This window comes from Rhinopithecus bieti, unplaced genomic scaffold (assembly GCF_001698545.2).
Source record: "Rhinopithecus bieti isolate Rb0 unplaced genomic scaffold, ASM169854v2 scaffold_13618, whole genome shotgun sequence".
In the NCBI taxonomy this organism is placed as follows: domain Eukaryota; kingdom Metazoa; phylum Chordata; class Mammalia; order Primates; family Cercopithecidae; genus Rhinopithecus; species Rhinopithecus bieti.
The window spans coordinates 64,809-82,133 of NW_016807486.1; the positions used below are offsets into that span (position 1 = coordinate 64,809).

General features: G+C 52.7%; 2 protein-coding genes across 2 annotated transcripts in view; one reads left to right on the plus strand and one right to left on the minus strand.

The window, feature by feature from the left end:
* TEX28 (testis expressed 28) overlaps positions 1-2,082 on the plus strand; it is a 25,547-nt gene extending 23,465 nt beyond the window's left edge. The window contains 2 exon segments of the mRNA XM_017882324.1: positions 801-936; positions 1,552-2,082. Coding sequence (XP_017737813.1) covers positions 801-936; positions 1,552-1,908 — 493 coding nt within the window. The 3' untranslated portion in view covers positions 1,909-2,082.
* LOC108535918 (long-wave-sensitive opsin 1) lies at positions 1,518-16,804 on the minus strand. Its single transcript, XM_017882326.1, has 6 exons — positions 16,617-16,804; positions 11,300-11,596; positions 8,439-8,607; positions 6,482-6,647; positions 4,722-4,961; positions 1,518-2,463 (listed from the first exon to the last, which is right to left on the minus strand). The coding sequence occupies exons 1-6, from the start codon at positions 16,771-16,773 to the stop codon at positions 2,353-2,355; spliced, it is 1,140 nt and encodes a 379-aa protein (XP_017737815.1). The 5' UTR covers positions 16,774-16,804; the 3' UTR covers positions 1,518-2,352.
* Between the last annotated feature and the right edge of the window lie 521 nt (positions 16,805-17,325).

Consider the following 17,325-nt stretch of genomic DNA (forward strand, 5'->3'; position numbering starts at 1 on the left):
AAGTGCTGGGATTACAGGCTTGAGCCACCGCGCCCGGCCATTTCAATGGTTTTTAGTAAATTTACTGAGTTGTGCAACTATTGCCATGATTCACTTTTTTCTTTTTGTTTAAATAACAGCTCTATTTGAGCTATAATTCACATCCCATAAAATTCACCAATTTAAAGTGTACAATTCACTGGTTTTTAGTATATTCACAGAGTTGTTCAACCATCACCACTATCTAATTCCACAGTATTTTTATCAGCCCCAAAGCATCCCTGTACTCATTAGCAGCCACTGCCTATCCCCCACCCCCAGCCCCTGGCACCCACTAATCTGCTTTCTGTCTCTATGGATTTGCCTATTCTGGACATTTCGTAATTAGTGGAATCGTACTGGAATCTGTGGTCTTTTGTGACTTTTCAATCCTTATAGTCACCATGTTTCTATAGAGTAACTGCAGGCTAAACTTCGTACTCCACACTGGTCCTGGGGGATTTGCGGAATTGACAAGCACCCACGGATAGTTCACACTGTCATTTCTACAACTTCTAGTCTATGGCTATTCTTGTAAAGCTGTTACAAAAGAGTAACTACATACAAAACATATATGAATATTGGTGTGCGTGTGGCTGGTGTGTGTTTGGGGTGTTCCCAGGCAGACGTGGAGCGGGAGGCAGTCTTTCCCTAGAGCCTGGGGCGGGGGAGGAGGAAGGCAGAAGCTGAACCCGAATCTAGTCTAGGTCAGGGCCGCTCGCTGTTGGCATGAACTCTGGGTGAGGTACTGAAGGAATCTTACTTTCTCTTTTGCTCCCAAGACAAGCGCTGATGGAAGAACGGGCGAATGATCGCCTGCAGGGACACCTGAATGAGATTTACAACCTCAAACACAATCTGGCCTGCAGCGAAGAGAGAATGGCCTATCTATCCTATGAGAGAGCCAAGGAAATATGGGTACGAACCTCCTGGGGGAGCCTTGTGAGAAGACTGGAGGGATGAGCGAATCCATTCTGATACCCCCAAACCAAAGCAAGACACTCGAGCTGCCCCCTCCTGAGTGTTCAATGGCCACATACACATTTGTTTCAGAGCTAGCAGCATCTGACCTTTACACGCACGCTCCGCTTCCCACCATCTGGCTTAGCTGCTTTTGCCACTCTGGTGCTGCAGTGCTCACCTGTGAGCCTCTGACTCGGGACATCTGGGGTGGAGCTGCTTCTGCTGCGGCTGCGGGTGTAGGGAGCACCCTCTCAGAACCCCTCCTTAGACCTGGCTTCCCTCTCCTCACTGTTCCATTTCCATAGCGCCCACCCCCATCCCTGGGTAGTTGTGTCTTGACCAGGTCCTCAGCTTCGGGAGACAGTGGATGGGGGAGTACGGCTGGGTCAGATGAAGCTTTCCCAGTCGCTGGAGAGCCTGCGCCCTCCCCTCTGCCCTGGATGTGCTCTAGGCTCTCTGCTTGCCTCCTCGAATACCCACCCCACGGTGCTTGCTGCTCACCCCTAGGAACTCAGTAAACGACCACAGTTCCGTGCTGACTTCTGGTGCGTGCATTTTCGTCTCCTGCAGGAGATCATGGAGGCCTTCAAGAGCCGGATATCCAAGCTGGAGATGCTACAGCAAGTCACCCAACTGGAGGCAGCAGAGCACCTCCAAAGCCGTCCCCCGAAGATGTTGTTCAAGTTCGTGAGTCTGCTCCTCTCACTGGCAACCGTCCTCTTGGTCCTTGTCTCCACCTTGTGTGCCTGCCCCTCATCACTGATCACCCCACGCCTGTGCGCTTGCACCACCCTGATGCTGACTGGGCTTGGGGTACTGGCCTGGCAGAGGCGGCACGCCATCCCTGCCACAGACTGGCCGGAATGGGTCTCCTCCAGGTGTAGACTGTACTCCAAGAACTCTGGGCCTCCAGCACATGGACCTTAAGGGGCCAGGAGGGCCACCTGCCTTAGCTTGCTAGCTCCCTCCCTCCTCCTGGGTGTCGAGGGCATCCAGCAAGCCCTCCCCAGACAGCCCCTCCACAGCTCTTGCTTGCCGATTATGTAACCACCAGCCTGGCGAAATGGATATAGACGCCCACCTGCCTCACACTTCCGTTTTGTCAGGGTCCTTTCACGCCATCGATAGACATGAGGCTCGGGAAAGATTAAAGTCTATGAAGCACTCTCTCCTCTTTATCCCCCTTGCACCCTCTCGAGACCCAGTGCCTGCACATGCAGAGGCTCAGGTGGTCCCAAACTGCAGTGAAAGCCTCTGTGACTTTGTTGGTTTTGGCAAAGATAAATTACATTTATTTCACAGGGATGGAGAAGGAGGGGGAAGGGAGAGGTGGCCAAAGCCCCGGTGGGCAGGACGGGTAGGAGGCAGATCTCATGCAGGCGACACCGAGGACACAGATGAGACCTCCGTTTTGGAGGCGCTGGAGAGTTCAGAGCCATCGTCAACCTTCTTCCCAAAAAGCTGCAAGATGCAGTTTCGAAACTGGAAGGACAGAAAGTGTTATTGAGCAGAGCAGGAAAGGGTGGAGCCCTGTGCTGAACATACGTGCCCGAGCCTTCCGTTCACCCGTTCGGAACGCCATGGGGGATGGAGGAAGGCTTGGGCTATTTCTCCCTCACACGCCGGGATGTCATCTGACTACACTGGGTTGAAGTGTGTCCCCCAAAAGATGTGTTCAGGTTAAGACGAGGTCACACTGGAGCCGGGTGGGCCCTAATCCAATGACTGATGTCCTCATAAGAAAAGGAATGCTTAGACACGGACACGCAGACAGAGGGAAGATGGCCACGTGAAGATGAAGGCAGAGACTGGGGCGACACACCTTGGAGTCAAGGAGCGCCAAGGACTGCCGGCAGCCCTGCAGCTGTTTCTCCCTCTCGGCCTCCATGGGAAACCTTTCCATTTGCCAACACCCTGATTTCAGACTCATGATTTCCAGAACCGTGAGAGAATCCACTTCTGTGGTTTGAAGCCACCGAGTTTGTGGTAGTTTGTGACGGCAGCCCCAGGACAGTCATCCACAGTGACAGCTAAGGGGCAGTGGTGACCTGTCCCCAGACTGTCTGGTGAGCGGCTCAGAGGAATGTTAATGAAAAGACATGTGGTTGTTATGTTTTTTCCAGTCCATGGATCTGGGGCAAGGTGAGGCTTAGGTAATGACAATCTAGCCCCTACCTTATCTCTCCAGGCAAGCGTCTTCCGGTACCAGGAGGGGGTCTGTCTTTGCTGCTTCACCCCAAAGAGATCTGGGCCATATGAATGTCTCAAATCATGTCCTGTGTCATCACTGAAGTAACCGCAATGCTTTGAGGACCCAGACCAAAGGCATTTTCTAACTCTTTCAGGCCTACTCCTGACTAGCTCTACCTCCCTCTATCATCAAAACTCTCAAAATTAAAAAATGTAATGGTTGAAATTAATAACATAAGACATGGGATGAACAGCAGAATCAGCTCCGCTGAAGAGCTGGGAGATAGGGCTGAGGAGTCCATCCAGCAGCTGCTGCCTGAGCACCCACTGTGTGCCAGACTCTGTCCTCAGCATAATTTCCTGTCTTCTTGGAACTGCGTTCCAGAAAATTCTCTCAGAATGTGGCAGGACAGGATAATTATGTGGAAAGGGTGAAAGCAAAGTTGGGGGCCTGGTGAGGTCCAGAAGTGCCGACATCTGTCTAGGAGGGGGAGTTCTGGAAGGGAGAATGGAAATAATCCAGTAAAGACAGTACTTTGCAAGATAGTTTAGGATTCCAGAAACCTAGAAAAGATCCTCATGAAAGTCAGGAAACGGGGGTCAGGGATAGAACTACACTCTGGGCATCAGTGTGCTACAGCGAGTTCCCGGAAATCCACTGCAGGCCTGGTCCTACTTACTGTTTAAAAGTTACCAGAGAGAATGAACCCTTAATGAACTCTGCAGACTTGGCTTGTGTGAGTCAAAGCCGAGCCAAAGGGGCTGGAGCCGTTGAGTGGCTCTCAGATGGAGGAGCAAGGAAGAGCCGCGTGGAAGGGATGGACTGGGCCTGGTGAAATGGGAGGCCCCTGCGCACCTTTCTGGCCACCATCGAGTCACATCCCAGCTGCGCTTTAATGAAGCTTGTAACCTACAGGAGGTGGGGGGATTTAGGTGTGTGAGCAGCTTGCTGCTGAGGCCCAATATGTCAGCTAAGGAGGCTGCCTCTGGGCAGGACCACAGCACTTCCCCACTGAACTAACCCACGAACTCATGAAAGCTCTTGAACTCTTGGTCAGTGTAGCCAAGAAGGGCCGACTTTTGTTCTTATAGGAAGACAAATTCCAGAGGTTATGGTTTGAAAATGGAGAGATGAGGGTTGAGAAGGGTTGAGTCTGAACAGAAGAGGGGCACACGTAGGGTGGATATACCTAGGGCTCACCAACTCCTAGAGCGTCTGAACGCCAGGGGAGCCCCTGAAGCTCGGCAGCCATAGCTCTAGGGCCACCGGAAAGGAAGAGCACACGGCACACAGACAGTTTGGGAAATGCCACCCTCAGGCTGAGACTATAAAGGATTCCAGAGGGCGTACCTAAGCCTTCTGCTAAGGGCCAGCTGGAGCTCTGACTGGGGCTGGGTCACATGCTGAGCCTTTCCCGGTCATTTCCCTGGGGGATCCCCCAGATGCTCCACGGGCTTCTCATCAGAGACATGATTCCAGGTGGGGCCATCACTCTGTCCTTCTAGACCACACAGTATTTTGAGTGGGATCTGCTGATGGCGTTGCTTACCTGCCGGTTCATAAAGACATAGATAATGGGGTTGTAGATAGTGGCACTTTTGGCAAAGTAGGCTGGCAGGGCAGCCATCAGAGGGTGGAAGGCGTAGCCAGGGTTGGCAGCAGCAAAGCATGCGAAGAAGGTGTAAGGTCCCCAGCAGACGCAGTATGCAAAGATCATCACCATCACCATGCGCGTCACTTCCTTCTCTGCCTTCTGGGTGGATTCAGACTCTTTCTGCTGCTTTGCCACCTGAGGGAGACAGGGACAGTGAGTCGGGGGTTGGGGAGCAGCAAGAGGCAGGTGCCCCAGGCATAGGGAGTTGTGTGGAGGAGGAGAGGAGCCCAGCAGCCAGCTTCCAGCCCTGCATAGCCGGTCCCAGGCAGACATGGCGGCCTCAGGCTGGCCCTGGGGGAGTTCTAGAATTGGAGGTGGCACGTAGCTAGGCCTGGCCTAAGACGACCTCAGAGCTGGATCTAACAAGCTCCTTTGCTTCACCTGATCCCTTAACAGACTGTCCTGTCCTGCGCTCAGGCCTGAGCATGGAGGCCGGACCTGATCACTGGGTGTGGAGAATGAAGGAGCTAACAAGTTGGAGATGACGGGGGAGGCGAAAGCCGTGGCTGGCGGGGTGCCCAGTGGGAGTTTCAGAGCAATGCATACACTTCCCTCAGGCTTCCTAGGCCAGGTTGGTCCCTCTGTGGGCTAAATCCTGCCCTGGACTCATTGTGAGGCGGCTGAGGGCAGCTGGAAGGAGACGAATGACCTCCAGGCAGAAGCACTGTGGGCGAGGCCACAAAGGCCAGCAACCGGCTGCCAGGGATGGGGGACTGATGGCAGGCAGATGAGTGGGGATGAGAGAGGGACTGTGAGGGCTGGAATGCGGGGACGGCCAAGATAGCAGGGCTGGGGTCACATTCTGGAGCTGGGGCTCCACCATCCCAGACTAATACAGCCCAAGCTATGGTTGGGTACGTGTGGGAGCCTTCAGCCCAAGGTGGTGGGGTAAGGGGGCCTTTCACAGGCTCACAGACTCCTCTAGGGAGAGCTCAGCAGGCATGCCCATCCAATTGTGGGCACAGGTAGCTTCATATAGGAAAGCCCACCACCCTGAAAGGGCTCCCACTGCTAACAGAAAGAACCAGCCTTGCTCTCCTCGCTTGCCTGATGTCCCGCGGGGGCTCCCAGTGGTAACCTAGTCTAGGGGTAGGGGGTGATGGCTGTGGACAGGATCAGCCTCCCAAGGCAGAGGGCCAGACATGGAGGGTGGAGAGTGGGTCGGGGGTCAAATGGCACACTCGGGTCCACTTCTTGGTCGGCCCCACAACCTATGAAAGGGACAAGGGTACTCCGGCGGCAGCCTCATAAAAACATGCCTTGATTTGCAGGTGTCATTTGCTGATGTGGCTGCTCCACTCTACTCTGTGGGAAAGGCAGCCTTTCCACCCCGGGGAGAACTGTCCAGGGTCGGGGAAAGGCACACCTCTGTTCCCTTAGTGGACTCCTCCAGGGAGGGAGTGGCAGTGCTTTCCCGTCTCACAGAGCTGAGGAACAACGGGGCTGGCGCTGAACCTGGAGGCAGTGGGCAGTGGTAAAGCCCCAAAGGAATCACCTGATTCTCATCGCTGGATCTTAATATTTTCTTATGGGGTAGAATCCTCTTCTCTAATGATTTTTGAAAAAATAGTTTAGGAGTCTCAGTGGACTGATTTGGGGGCAGAACAACTTAGGGGCAAGAGGGGGGTGAGGCCAGGAGGAATCGGGGGGCTTACCGCTCGGATGGCCAGCCACACTTGGAGGTAGCAGAGCACGATGATAGCCAGTGGAATGATGCAGCAGGTGACCATGAGGACAATCATGTAAGACTGCACCCCGGGGTACGAGCTGCCACTGAACACATCTGGGCCGCATGAAGTCTTCAGGCCGTGGGGCCAGTACCTGGAGAGAAGAGCCAGCAGCCAGTCCTGAGACAGGGTAGGGTGACCCAGGACTCCTAGCTCAGGCATGGTGCTGAGTCCGGGGGTTTTTTTTTTCTTTTTTCTTTTTTCTTTTTTGAGATGGAGTCTCACTCTGTCACTCAGGCTGGAGTGCAGTGGCGTGATCTCGGCTCACTGCAAGCTCTGCCTCCCGGGTTCATGCCATTCTCCTTCCTCAGCCTCCCGAGTAGCTGGGACTACAGGCTCCCGCCACCACGCCTGGCTAATTTTTTGTATTTTTAGTAGAGACAGGATTTCACTGTGTTAGCCTGGATGGTCTTAATCTCCTGACCTTGTGATTTGCCCACCTCCACGCCCGAAAGTGCTGGGATTACAGGCCTGAGCCGCTGTGCCCAGCCTGTTTTTTTAAATTGAGGTAAAATTCACTTTGCATGAAGTTTCCCAATTTGAAGTGGTCAGTTCTGCGCAGTCACCACCTCTGCTTCCAGAACATTTGCATCAACCCAAAACGAAACCATTGGGTACGATTTTGGTAAATCCTTGTCCATTTTTAGATGTCATGCCTTTCCTGTTTTTAAAATTCTGGTAAAATATACATAACATAAAATGTACCATTATAGGCCAGGCACAATGGCTCACGCCTATAATCCCAGCATATTGGGAGGCAGATGTAGGAGGATTGCTTGAGCCCAGGAGTTCAAGACTAGCCTGGAACACGCAGTGAGATCTTGTCTCTACAAAAAATAAAAAAATTAGCCGGGTAAAGTAGTGCACCTGTAGTCCCAGCTCATCAGGAGGTTGAGGTGGGAGGATCACTTGAGCCCAGGACGTCGAGAATGCAGTGAGCCATAATTACACCACTGCACTGTGCCAGCCTGGGTGACAGAGTGAGACCCTGTCTAAAAAAAAAAAAAAAAAAAAAAAAATGTACCATTATGACCTTTGGTACATTCACTATGCACGATGCTGTGCAAACATCTCCACTATCTGCTTCCAGAACATTTTCATCTACCCTATCACTCCCCCTTTTTACAAACGGAGTGTGAGGTTCCATCTTGCCCTGACCTTCTGAGAACACCCGTGAAGAGCTGAGTCTTTTATCTGAGGTCAGCTAGGCCATGACTGAAATAAAAGGCCCTGCTCACTGGGTGGCCTGAAGGATTAAATGAGATAACCCGCGGGAGAGCCTCCACCAGGGTCAGCTCACCACACATGTTTGATAACAGGCAACTGTGTGGGGCATGGCGGCATGAGGAGGGTGGGAGACAGAGACAGGCTTTCACAAGGTTTGTTTCCCAGAATGATGGAACGTTCCCAAAGAAAGAATGTTCGCTCTCCAAACACCACGAGAACTTATTCACGAGCTTGTTGATAAAACAGTGAAATGCTGTCCCATCCAGTCCCTCCCAATCAAACCTTTGAGCCACTTGCTTGGCCTGGCCAGGACATGTGCTCTGCACGCCCAGGTGGATCTATGACCCAAGCAGCCTCTGAAAGGTGGGGGGCAGGGGGGGCAGCATGTGCAAGAAAGAGACCTGGAATGCAAACACACTGTCTGTTCACTGACAGCTGTGTCGATGGCCTGAGCTCCGTGTGCTCCTGTGACCCGATCGTACTTGGGACAAATATGTTTCCAGAGGTTCGGGGACCACAGATCCATTTCTATGTTGCAGCCACATTCATACGTTGATAGACGTTGCACGCTCAGAGATGCCCAGAGAAAGGAAGTGATTTGCCTTAAGGTCACAGAGTCTGACCCTGCCCACTCCATCTTGTGCCCTTGCACCCTTACCTGCTCCAACCAAAGATAGGTGGGGCCGTCCACACAGCAGACCAGATCCAGGAGAAGGCAATGCCCACGATGGCGAGCTTGGCATCAAATCTCACGTTGCCAAAGGGCTTGCAGACCACCAGCCACCTCTCCCAGGAAATGATGGCCAGGGACCAGAGACCTGTGATTCCTACAGGGAGACCAGACAGATGAGGGCTTTGTGCCGAAGCAAAGGTGGAACAGCCTTCAATGTCACTGCTCCCTTCCCCGACCAGCCGAAAGCTTTCAAAATCAGGAGGTGTCCTCCCACCCAGCTGTAAAACCTAAGTCTCCAAAGAGTGTTTTCAGGTCCAGGGTGAGCAGGCCTCTGGGTCAGCTTGTTTCCCTAACTCCTGCTTTCCACTTCCTTCCCCATCTCATTCAGCCTCTCCTCCCGCCTTGCTTCCCCACTGACCCCAGTGCCTTACTCTCCACTCCTCTGTTCTCCTCCTCTCCTCCCCCCTTTCTTTCTTTCCTCTTAAACCTCTGTTGCTCTCCCTCTGGAGCAGGAGCTTAGAGCTCCCAGTTTGGCCAGTGGGTTTCTTGCCAACCCAGTCTTAGAATCTCGAATCTGGGAACAGAACTCAGGGAGCTCTGTCCTCAACCTCCACACATCCAGCACCAAAAGGGAAGCCAGAGCCACAGACGCAGTGGCCGGTGCCTGTTCACCCACAGGAGCCCTGTTACCACTTCTTGCCCTCTTGGCCACCAGCCCTTCCTCTAATGACAGAACTCTTGATGGCCACGTCCAGAGCAGCATAGCCACACTGAGGTGCTGTTGTCCCAGCCAAGAGCAAGGAATCAGGCCCTGTGTAGAACCCGGCGTTCCTCCTTCCGGTACACACCCATGTTCCTTTAGGCGTTTGTAAAGGCCTTAGATTCTCCCCGGCTCCCTCTCTGCAGTAGGTGGAGACAGCTTCCCACTGTCCTGCTTAGACCCCAAACGTCTGCACACAGAATTCAGGGCTCCACAGACTGAGGTGGAAAAAACGACATCTTTCTTTCCATCTACCTCGAACAGACACTGGGCATTTCCTTCCATTATGAACGTGACAGTATTAGCAGTACCCGTGACTCGGTCAGCGAGAGAGGTCACAGATGTTTTTCTGTCAATTCATAGAGGTGGCAGACAGTTCGAACATCACTTATGTTCATCACTACTCTGAAATAACAGTGGTTGTCAGGCGGGATCCTGTTATTTAATACTTTAGTACTGAGTGGTGTCACTAATACGTTTAATACATGCTTTTATTTTTATTTACTTTTTGAGACAGAATCTCACTCTGTTGCCCAGGCTGAGTGCAGTGCTGCCATCACAGCTCACTGAAGTCTTGACCTCCAGAGCTCAAGTGATCCTCCCACCTCAGCCTCCTGAGTAGTCCTGGGACTACTGGTGTGCCACCACGCCCAGCTGTTTTTATCTGTTGTAGAGAAGAGGTCTCACTATGTTGCCCAGGCTGGTCTCAAACTCCTGGAGGCAAGCAGTCCTCCTACCTCAGTCTCCCAAAGTGCTGGGATTACAGGCATGAGCCTGGCCAATAAATGCTTTTAACGAAAGACTGTGCTACTGATGAATGTTTAATACTTGGATAACTGGTTTTCAATATAATTTGCTGCCTTTGTAATCCTAGGGGTCTCATTTTATGTGTTTGCAAAAATTCCTCTGAGATGGGGTCCATAGGCTTCCCAGATGGCCAAGGTCATCCGTGGACCAAAACTGGTGGGGAAGTGCTGGCTGCTTGGCACCTGACTCACCCAGGAACAGACCATGAGCAGAGGCAAGGGTGAGCAGGAGACCCTGGCAGAAACAGAGACAGACGTGGGCGGCGATGCAGGGGGGCACTCAGGAAGGGTCGTGTGACCACCGAGGCCATGCCTGCTGCAGAGAGCACTGGACCTGAGGATGGACCTTCTCTGCCTGACCTTCCCTTGGCTCCCCTTCTAGACTGTCAGGGTAGTGCCGGGACTTGGACAAGCGCCCTCTCTGGTCTGGGCCATCGTGGGTACAATTCAAGGCAGTTAACCGGGTGGGGAGGCTGCTAAGAGAGAGGAGGGGAGGCAAGAGCAGGAGCTGCTCCTGTTGGATGTGGGGTCTCCTCCTCCTGAAATAAAGTTCCAGCTGCTGGGTGTGACCTCTGAGGCCTCCAAGACCTGGGCCTGGCCACCTTGTGTCTGGCAGCCACGGCTGCTTGGTGGTACTCTGCCCACTAGAACCACCAACTGCTCCCACTCGCTCCTCCACCACCTGCCCCAGGCCCCTTCTTGTCTGAGAGGACTGATGACAGTACTGTGTGGTCGCCGTCTGGGTGTAGGGCCCTCTCCTTAGCACAGAGCCTGGCACACTGGTACCTCTCGGCCACTGTCTGCTGACCTGAGCGGAATCGTGGCCCACAGATATATTAGTGATGGGGATGGGGAGAAGATCTGAGAATTGTGTCTCCTCCAGGAAAAGCAGATGCCGGTGAGCTGAAATGGCAGGCATTCCTAATTGCAGGGGAGTTCTGTCCAGGGTGCCCAGAGTCCCCACTCCCCTACTGTTCTGGAGTTGTCTAGCTCTGTATCTGTCTCCCCCCACACCAACCCCATAGCTCCGAACTGGCTGTTCTCGGGCAGAGCCTGACTCAAGAGTAGGAACTCAGGGTATGTTGGACTGAAGGGAGCTGAATTTAATGTGACTGTCCAGATAGAAACCTCCAGAACCCTTCATTATATGGATGTGAGGCACAGATGTGGAGGGAGACAGACCCACAGGAGAAGCTGGGCCCAGCTCATCATGAGGTGGTTGGAGGGGCTTGCAGAGTGAATGAATGGTTTCTGCTGAGCTTGGGCCCCGACTGGCTTACCACACAGGGAGACGGTGAAGCCCTCCAGGACACACATAGGATGGCCCAGCACGAAGTAGCCAGAGACCTGGTTCACAACACTGATAGTGCTGGCGATGACGGTCTCTGCTAGGTCAGCAACCGCCAGGTTCACCAGGATCCAGTTCAGCGGGTGGCGCAACTTCTTGAACTTCATGGTGGCAGCCAGCACAAGCCCATTTGTGAAGACGGATGCGGTGACCACAAAGATCATCCAGACACTGGTGAGGTGGTACACCCATCTGGGAGCGATGTGGTAGTTGGGGCCTTCAAAGGGGCCTGGGGGCAGGAGGCAGAGGAGAGAGAGGAACTGGGGGGCAGCCCCGCCTGTCTATACCAATGCCGATCTCACCTCTTCCTGCCCCATCAAGGCCTCCCCTCCCCCTCCCGCCCTCCTGCTTTTGCAATTGGCTCTTTCCCTCCAGCTTTGCCCATCCTTAGACCGACAGCCTCCCCTCCATCCTGTCGCTCAAGCCAGAGACCATCGCCTGCTGGTCACCGGCACTGGCACCTTGAACTTAACGGAACTCCTCATCATCTCCCCCATCTGATCCCTTGCTCCCAGTGTGCAGTCACCCCGCTTCCCTGCTCCCCTCTTCCCTTCGCCTCAGCTCCACCTCCTACCTCCCAGAGTCCTCTGCCCTTCCATAGACAGACGCTTTCCTCGTGTAAAGCCCAGCTCAGATGCATTTGCCTTCTAGAAGCCTTTCCAGATTCCCCAACTAGTAGTAACTCACCCCCTTGAGGGGAAGACCACTACCCACCTCTGTCACCTTCTGTCACATATAGGAGTTACTGTTCATGATGATCTGAATGTGCGTGTCCCCCATAAATTCCTGTGTTGAAATCCCAACCCCTAAGGTGACGGTATTAGGAGGTGGGGCCTTTGGCAGGTCATTCAGTTCATGTGTGCAGAGCAAGTGGGGCCCTCATGAATGGGATTAGTGCCCTTATGAAAGGGGCCCTAGAAGCTGGGCATGGTGGCTCAGGCCTGTAACCCCAGCCACTCAGCAGGCCAACGTGGAAGGATCACTTGAGCCTTTGGGAACAGTCCAAATTAGCTGGGAATGGTGGCTCATGCCTATAATCCCAGCACTTTGGGAGGCTGAGGCAGGAGTGTCTCTTGAGCCCAGGAGTTCAAATCCAACCGGGGCAACATGGCAACACCTCATGTAAAAAAATATTTTTTTTAATTAAAACTTTTTAATTTTTTTGAAAGAGTCCCTAGAGCGCTTTCTAGCTGTCTTTCTACCCTGTAAGGATACAACAAGCTGTTGGCAATCTGTGGCCAGGAAGAGGTTCCTCACCAGAGCCCACCACGCTGGCACCCTGACTTCCAGCCTCCAGAGCTGTGAGAAATAAATTTGTCATTTAAAAGCCACCCAATCTATGGTAATTTCTCTTTTATTCTTTTCTTTTCTTTTTTTGTTTTGTTTTTTGTTTTATGAGACAGAGTCTTGCTCTGTCGCCCAGGCTCGAGTGCAGTGGTGTGATCTTGGTTCACTGCAACCTCTGTCTCCCGGGTTCAAGTGATTCTCCTGCCTCAGGCCCTCAGGTATCTGGGACTACCAGGTGCACATTACCGCAATGGCTAATTTTTTTATTTCTGTAGAGATGGGGTCTGGCTATATTGCCTAGGCTGGTCTCGAACTCCTGACTTCAAGTGACCCGCCCACCTCAGCCTCCCAAGTAGCTGGGACTACAAATGCATTACTTCTCCTTTTTATTTGTAGGAGTTTGCTAGGGCTCTACACCTTTTTTGTTGGAAGGACCTTTGTCGTAACATTGTTTTTGGTAGATTACTTGAAGGGATTGCAAGCCACAGACTTGCTGCTATATAAGGCCTCATGGAGAGTCCCAAGATTTATCAAGAGATTCTTTAGTTGTGTGTTAGAAAAGTCCAACTCAAGCTAGCTTAAGAAAAATGGGGATTTCCTGGCTCCGGCCAGGAGAGACAGATAAATCTCACCCCTAGCACAGCTGGATCCCACAAGGCCTCTGCTGTCCTCTGTGCATGGGCCCCATTTGTTCGTAACACAAAGAGCTTCCAGAAACCCACTGACAATGTCTGCAATCCTGATACCTGGCACTGGCTCCCCAGGAACCCCCAGTATGAGCAGTAGGGACAGACCATTGACAATTGAAGGCCTTCGTGGTGTCAGTCTCCGTGCAGAAGGAAGCAGAGGGGAACAATGGGGTTGCTGATGGACCTAAGAACAGAGAACCCCCAAACTGTCGGCAGCTCTTCCCTGGGAAGTACCTGGGGTGAACTGGGGAAGAGCAGCTGAGACTGGGAGGGTTTGGGACACTCTGGCCTGTAGGCAAGTGCAAGGGGCTGCAGCAATCTAGGTGCTGTGACCTCTCAAAACAAGGCAGCCAGTTCTCTTCCCTGGCAACCCTTGCGGTCCAAATTGGGCAGTGCAGGGACAAGGGGGCAAAGGAGAGAACAGGTCCCAGCAGCAGTTGGGGAGGGGACAGGAGCTGCCACCAGTGCAACTAGAGCTGGTGTAATGGCCTGCCTCGCCCTCGTGAAAGTTCTGGAACTGATTTCGTGAAGCAACGAGCAAGAGAATCAAAGTCAACTCCCAGGCAAAGTGATTCGAGGAAATACAGGGAGAGAGGGAAGGCGGCAGCGGGGGGAGAGGGGAACGCAGAGGCGCAGAGAAGCCAGACTTCTTCAAGTACACCTTCTTTTCTAGACTTTAATTTGAAACTTTTAACTGTTTTATTACATAATTATAAAACAAAATTTAAGTGGCTGGGGTCGGTGGCTCACATCTGCAATCCCAGCACTTTGGGAAGCTGAGGTGGGCGGATGACTTGAGGTCAGCAGTTTGAGACCAGCCTGGCCAACATGGTGAAACCCTGTCTCTACTGAAAATAAAAAAATTAGCTGGACGTGGTGGTAGGCACCTGTAGTCCCAGTTCCTCGGGAGCCTGAGGCAGGAGAATCGCTTGAACCCAGGAGGTGGAGGTTGCAGTGAGCTGACATCACGCCACTGCACTCCAGCCTGGGCGACAGAGTGAGAGTGTCTTGAAAAAATAAAAGAAAAGAAAAGAAAAGAAAAATTTAAATTGAAAGACCAATCTCTGAAAATCAACAACAAAAGAAATGAAGCTAAATGCATATCCACTGAGTGGCATATCACTTAGAGAACGACTGTTCTAAGGGACTTGAAACACACTGGTTTACTACATGACCTAGTGGCATATACCCTCAGGGGAAGAAGACCTGTGAAGATGTGAAAGTTTTGGTCACCAATAGGTGAAGACAGGGTAAGGTGTCCGAATGCCATCATTTCCCATCCGCACTGCAGTGGTTTAATTGGTCTGGGCGTTGAGTTTCACTAGCCGCCAACACCCCTGGAAAGAGACAATCTCCTTGCCAAGACACACCAACAAATCCAACCTGCCTCTGGTCAGACCCTCAGATCAACTACCAGTTTACAGAAAAATCATAATGAACGACGTCAGAGGAGCCTGTCAGGCTACCTCATGAACGACTTGCTTTCTTCCAGAAATAAATTGCAGGGAGATAGAGAGGGAACCTCTAGATTCAAAGATAGTCAAAGGCCTATCAATCAGTCTGAATGTGTGGACCTCATTTGAGCCCTGGTTCAAGCAAACTGAAAACACGTATGACATTTTTTGAACACTATTAGGTATTTGAAGCTATTCAGGAAATACTGTTACACTCGTCAGTGTGATGATGACTTGTGGTTATGTATTGAGAAGATCCCTTTTCTCCTAGAGGAACATAGTAAAGATTTACAGAGGGAAGGGTGTGAGGTCTTGGATTTGCTTCCAAGAATCAGGAAGAAAGGGTGGTGGAGGGGTTACAGATGAAATGAGATGAAACTGTGGAAGTTGAGTAATGGGTACCGGGGTTCATTACACTCTATTACACTCTTCCTTCTACTTTAGTAGATGCTTGAAGTTTTGTGGGAAAAAAAAAAAAAAAAACCCACCCGGACATTTGAAAAGAGTGCATTGAAGCATCATGCATTGATGAAGTCTGGGGACATCTAGGAAGAGACTGTTGCATTGCCACCAAGGAAATTCTGGGCACAGTCACGTTGAGGTCAACTGCAAGATCCTCAGCCGATTTGGTCTGGGCACTCTGTCACTAATTGGCACTCGGTCCTGGCCACCCCACAGTGGGATATTTATTGGCAACCAAGGAGCTGGCGTGGTTTCTGGAAACCACAGCCCCATAGCCTGCATGATGTTCTTTTTTTTGAGACGGAGTCTCGCTCTGTCACCAGGTTGGAGTGCAGTGGCACGATCTTGGCTCACCACAACCTCCGCCTCCCGGGTTCAACGATTCTCCTGCCTCAGCCTCCCGAGTAGCTGAGACTACAGGTGTGTGCCATGAAGCCCAGCTAATTTTTGTAATTTTAGTAGAGACGGGGTTTCACTATGTTGGCCAGGATGGTCTCTATCTCTTGACCTCGTGAGCCGCCCGCCTGCGCCTCTCAAAGTGCTGGGATTACAGGCGTGAGCCACCGCGCCCTGCCTTCACGATGTTCTTGAAGGCACCAAAGGAATTTGGTTTAGAGGAGGAGCCAGGGGAGAGGGCCAGGAGTAGGGAGGTCACTGGCGTCCTCAGCTTCTTTGAGGGCCTGCGCGCAGCTTCTGGATTGGGCAACTGCCAATGGGAGAACTCGGGCTGCCCTGATGAGAGCTTTCAGCTTTCTATTGGGCCTGAGCCCTCTCTGCCAGGACTGCTCCAAACGGAAAGGTGGCCCTGGGTGCCAATCTAGCCTCTTCCCCCAGAGGTGTGCAGCCAGAAGCTGTGTGGCCCCATCATAGAGTTCAACAAAATGACTGCTACAATCGCTGCCGACCCTGAAGTTCTAGAAGTTTCTTGCCCTCTGCTGCTGTCTTCCCCACCCTCCCGCCTCCCTTGGTGTGTCAGTATGTTGCCTTCTTTTGGCTTCAAATGTAAAGACAGACCCGACTCTTCCCCAGGAAGCTGAGGGATTCCGTGGAATGAGAGGTTACTTGCTAGCAGTGAACACACTCATCTACGGGCCAGAAAGAAACAGCACATAAATTCTTCCCCAGCCATGGATTCTCAAAGAGGCTGGGAAGCCTGTGTGGCTTGCGAATGCATATTCGATATTATGGTGTCCTTCTAGATTCGGAGAGGACCCCTGGATTCATGTCGTCTGAAAAGCTATGGGAGAAAGCCTCTGCTGGTGGGGATGTGCAGAAGAGAGATTCCCTTGGGCGGGGCAGGTGGGTGGCCGGTGGCCCCCAGTGCAGCCACCCAGCCTCCACGGGCCTGCTGGCTCACCTCTGGTGGAGTTGCTGTTGGTGTAGGTGAAGATGCTGGACTGGGTGCTGTCCTCATAGCTGTCCTGCGGATGGCGGCCTGCGAGCCTTTGGAGGCTCCACTGCTGGGCCATGGCTATGGAAAGCCCTGTCCCCGACGGCAGCCAGCCCTGGCGCATCACCTGAGGGTCACGGCGCTTTATACTGGCCTGTGGGATCAGCCCGGGCCTCTTCACCTTAAAAGCTCCCAAACCCTACACTACCTGATCTCTTAATTGGGCCTGGGACTTAGACCTCCTCCTCCCACCTCTTGCTCCCCTGCTCCTGAGGCGAGCCCGCAAGGGCGGCTCAGAGGGATTTGCTGGGAACCAAACTCAGACGCCCCACCCATCCCCGCCAGGCAGGTGGAGGTGACTGTGGGAGCCTCTGTGGCCCTCTCTGTGTTTCTGTGTCCTCTGTTCCCTTCTACTGTCTTGTGCCCGCCTTTGGGGCAGGTGGACTCAAGGGTCAGGATTTACAGACTGGGGGGTGGGTGCTGAAGCTGCCCAGAGCCTGCATCCTCCTTTCTCATGTGGTTCTCTTGAAAGCCCAGGGAGACTTTTAGGGTCGAGGCCTGGAACGAGATCCTCCTTGCGAGGCTGGCCATCTCCGTGGGCCGAAACGGGCGAGATTTGTGCCAGTGGGGGCTCCTCCTCCAGGGTGGGGGGCGGTGCAGGCTGACTGCGCGCATC